This window comes from Pollicipes pollicipes, unplaced genomic scaffold (genome assembly GCF_011947565.3).
Source record: "Pollicipes pollicipes isolate AB1234 unplaced genomic scaffold, Ppol_2.1 Scaffold_4881;HRSCAF=5763_pilon_pilon_pilon, whole genome shotgun sequence".
Lineage (NCBI taxonomy): Eukaryota > Metazoa > Arthropoda > Thecostraca > Pollicipedomorpha > Pollicipedidae > Pollicipes > Pollicipes pollicipes.
In genome coordinates, this window is record NW_023596576.1 from 59,148,237 (window position 1) to 59,152,345 (window position 4,109).

The 4,109-nt window shown below is 66.1% G+C and overlaps 1 protein-coding gene across 1 annotated transcript; it reads right to left on the reverse strand.

Moving 5' to 3' along the window:
* Nucleotides 1-733: 733 nt before the first annotated feature.
* On the reverse strand, nucleotides 734-3,187 carry Tti1 (Telo2 interacting protein 1). The gene is made up of 4 exons (XM_037223753.1): nucleotides 3,173-3,187; nucleotides 2,081-2,821; nucleotides 1,268-1,555; nucleotides 734-838 (listed from the first exon to the last, which is right to left on the reverse strand). The coding sequence occupies exons 1-4, from the start codon at nucleotides 3,185-3,187 to the stop codon at nucleotides 734-736; spliced, it is 1,149 nt and encodes a 382-aa protein (XP_037079648.1).
* Nucleotides 3,188-4,109: the final 922 nt, after the last annotated feature.

Here is a 4,109-nt window from a genome sequence, read left to right on the forward strand (position 1 = left end):
AAGTGGAAACACGTATGCATGGGCATACAATGCCAACACGTCCGCTCAGGCTACGTTCGAACTCTCCAAAAAAGCACGAAACACAATATGGTTCAGTGCAATCCATTGGACGAATTGCTTAAACTCATCCTGGGCCATCAGCTGTTCCAGGTGCCACGGCCATGACTAGGCGGCGATCCTTCTCCGCACCTATGCGTTACGAACGACGAGGATCCGACTGCGTGAGCAAATCGCTTCAAAAGAGACAAATGTGGTACCGAAAATCGTATTTTATCGAGCATCTAAATCGAATGTCTGCCACTTGCGGCTGACAACTGCAACGCTCACAGGCTCTCCATTGTTCTCACGTATACCAAATGTTGAATACAGGACAATGCCGCAAATGCGGCACGATTGGCTTCATTTGCGCATCTCCTCATCGGCCGGAATGAAAAGTCTTCAGCCTTTCAACATATCAGTGGCGTAGCAAGGGTTCGACCTCAGCCCACAAACAAAACGTGCCATACCAAAGTCACTAGCTGTTCACATCACGGGATTACCCTAGACTCGGCGTCGGGCGGTTTTCCGTCAGGTACAGATCTATCACCATTTGCCGCGCGTCGGAAGCCGACCGGGCCGTCATCTCACGCGCATGCCAACAGCAACGAGAATGTTATCCAAGCAATGCGTTCTAAGCACTCTCCTGCGCCCATTCGGCCACATCGCCGCTACCGCCTGGCACCCACCAGCGAGTCTAAAGGCATTCAACGTCGGCATCAGCACCATCCACGGCCTGCCACACAATACGCGCGTTGGCGTGCAGACTGAGCGTCTCGTTGTCCCTCGACGTGCGCAGCACCTGTCGCAGGCAGAGCCACACCGAGTCCGCGTCCCAGCCGGCCACGGTCAGCATCAGCTGGCGCGCCGCCGTCTGCAGCTCGTCCGACTGCCGGCTGCTGAGGTAGGGCAGCGCGGCGCGCAGCAGCTCGTCCAGCTCCAGCGCGTCCAGCCGCAGCCGCGCAGCCACCTCACCCAGCAGCTGGAGGCAGGTCAGCTGCAGCTTGTAGGTCTGCGTGAACGCGTAGTTTCCGGCTGGCCGCTGGGCAGCGCTGGTGGCGGCCTGCGCGCGCAGCCAGGTCAGCAGCGGCCGGAGCGGGCCGGTCGTGACGCGTCGCCGCAGGAAGTCGCCGGCGCTGCACACCAGTGCGTGCAATGCGGCCAGCGCGTAGCGCAGCAAGAGCGGCTCGGTGGCGCGGCAGCAGCGCAGCAGCGGCTGCCAGCAGCGCGCCGCCAGCGGCAGCAGCTCGTCCTGCCAGGCAGCCAAGAGCCGGCTGCCGGCCGCTAGCGTGGCCAGCACGTCCACCTGAACGGTGATCACATCACAGTCTAGGAAGTGCACGCTCTGCTGCACCACGTCACGCACCAGCCGCACGTGCAGCGGCACTTGGGGCTTGACCTCCTCCGCCGGCTCTTGCGCGGTCGTCTCAGGCTCGGCGTCCTCCGCGGCCGCCCGGTGTCGCCGGAACCCCTCGGCGGCGTCCTCGGGCGGCTCCTCGGCGTCCACACGCGCCAGCTCCTCCCGCAGCGCCGACTGGTGCCGGTGGTGCGCCAGCAGCCGGTCGCGCGCCGTCGGCGGCGGCGGCTCGGCGGCGGGCGGCGCGTCCGGTGGGTACCAGCCGAGCACGGCGTCGACGGTGCGCCGCAGTGCGGACAGGCAGGCGGCGCCGCACCGCTCGTAGTCCTCGTCCAGCGCACGCATCACGGCGCGCACAGTATCCTCGAGGTAGGGGAGCGCGTCCGGCTCGGAGCATTGCAGCACGGCCGCCACCAGCAGCGGTGCCGCCTCGCGGCCGCGCCGGCTCGTCAGCCGGCTGCGCACGTGCACCGCCAGGCGGCACACGTTGTCGCGGACGAGCGCCGGCACGCCCGCCTCGCCGGCCATGGCCGTCACGGCGGCGCGCGCCGCCTCCGCCACCAGCGGGTCGGCGCCGCCGGCCGCCTCCAGCACCGGGCACAGCGCCAGCACGTGCAGCGCCACGTGCCGGCCGCCGGTGACGCGCGCCACGTGAGCGAGCCCCTCCAAGCCGAGGCAGCGACGGACAGCCGGCTGGGTGGGCTCGATGAGTAGCAGCAGCGGCTCTAGGTCCAGCTGCTGCAGCAGGTCGTGCTGCGGCGCGACGCCGCGCGTCGCCAGCAGGGCCGGCTCCTGGCCCAGCAGCAGCTGGTTCCAGACGACGCGGTCCTCGTCGGCTGAGCCGTCCGTCTCCAGCAGCTCGAGCAGCGTCAGCAGGTCGCCGTGGCAGCCGAGCAGCCGGCACGCCGAGCAGACGCGCTGCCACACCTCCGGCTCGTCGAAGTGCCGGAAGCGCTTGAAGTCGGGCATGCGGTGCGGCGCGCCGGTCGGGCCGCAGCTCGTCACGTACGGAACGAGCGCCGCGTCGGTGCGCAGCTCCACCAGCTGTGTCAGGCAGCTGAGCAGCAGGCGCACGTGCGCCGCCGACGCAGTCAGCTGGCGCACGCGCGGCCCCAGCAGGTGCAGGTAGCCCTCGAGTAGCGACAGCTGCACCAGCGAGGCCGGCACGTTGTGGCTGCGCATGACCGCCGGCAGCCGCGCCGTCAGGGCGTAGAAGTCCTCCTCGACCGCCTCGACCAGCGACTTGGACATGGCGCGCGCCTGCACCTGGCGCAGCGCCGCCTCGGCCGCCTGGCGCACCGCCGGCACGCTGTCGCACGACACGAGGATGAGCAGCTGCAGCAGCGGCGAGGCGCAGTTGGGCAGCGTGCCGGCGCACCGCGTCAGCACGCTCTCGGCGAGCCGGACCACGCTCAGCCGCACGTCGGCCTGGTGGTGGCGCGTCAGCGGCGTCAGCGCGCGCACCATCGCCAGCAGTCGGGCGGCGGTGTCGCGCAGCCACACCTCGCCGCGCGCCAGACTGGGCAGCCGCGCGTCGGCGGCGCTCGGGTCCGGCAGCGGCGCCGCGGCGTCGCCCGCCACGGCCGCGTCACCCATCACATGGCACACGAGCGCCGCCCAGGCGTGCACGGCGCGTGCGATCACGCGGTGCCCCTGCTTCAGATCGCCGGCGAACACGGCGTGCAGGGCGCTGAGCACGCCCGGCAGCAGTGCCACGAACACCAGGCCGGCGCGGTGCCGGAGCGCGTCCGACAGCGGCCGCTCGGCGCCGGAGCAGGCCAACAGGCTGTCCATGGCGGCCAGCCGCAGCTCGCGGCTCCGCTCGGTCCGCACCAGCGCCGCCAGGTGGAACACGGCGTGGCCGAGCGGCAGTCGACCGCGCTCCGAGTACAGCGCCTCCAGCGCTGGCGGCGCGCAGCTCAGCACCAGCGCCGTGCCACAGCGCACGGCCGCCAGGCGCAGCTCCTCGCTGCCCTGCTCCGGCTCCGGTTCGCTGGCGCCGCGCCCCAGCAGCAGGAACACGCGCGGGAACAGGTCGGCCGCCAGCGCCGCGTTGCCGGTGCTGGAGCGCTCCACAACGGACGTCATCAGCTGCAGCGCGGCGATCGTCAGCCGCTCCTCCCGCTTCGGCAGTTGGAGGATGGCATGCACAGGGAACAGGAGATATTCCTGGATGGCCTGCAGAGAGGCTTTGTCTCCAGAGTGATGTTCAATGATGCTACGCATGTTCTGCACATTCTTGTGTGTGGGTTCCGTGATAACTTTGATGCAGACTGGTTGGATGATGTGGAACAATGATGAGCTTTGTGGATCTGGCTTCATCCCTGAAATGTCAAGACACACATGAGGTGTATGATATGGAACAATGCATGTTGGAAATGTAGCTTTACCCACACTTAGCACTACATGAAATCTTCCAATATCTGACTTTCTGTATACAAGCTGTTGATGTTAAGGCCCTATGGACATGGTGACTCATGTTCATCTCATGCTCAAAGAGGAAGGGAACCAGAATTGTATCTTTGGAATGGTCAAAGGCTGTGTGAGCATTTGGCATGTTCCAAAATCTGCCTTCTTTAACTGTTTGTACCAATACCACCCATTCTAACATATATCCTGAAATGCACTGTCTGGATGCAGGGTTACCTGATATGCACAGATCAGGCCTTTGGGCATGAGTAACAGTCTAAGACAATACAGCATGCTTAGTTAAGTT

Coding starts and splice junctions, on each gene's coding strand:
- Tti1 (XM_037223753.1), bottom strand. Junction 1,556..2,080: donor TCGAGCCCACCCAGCCGGCT/GTCCGTCGCTGC, acceptor GCGCTGCGGGAG/GAGCTGGCGCGTGTGGACGC. Junction 839..1,267: donor ACGAGCTGCTGCCGCTGGCG/GCGCGCTGCTGG, acceptor TGCCTGCGACAG/GTGCTGCGCACGTCGAGGGA.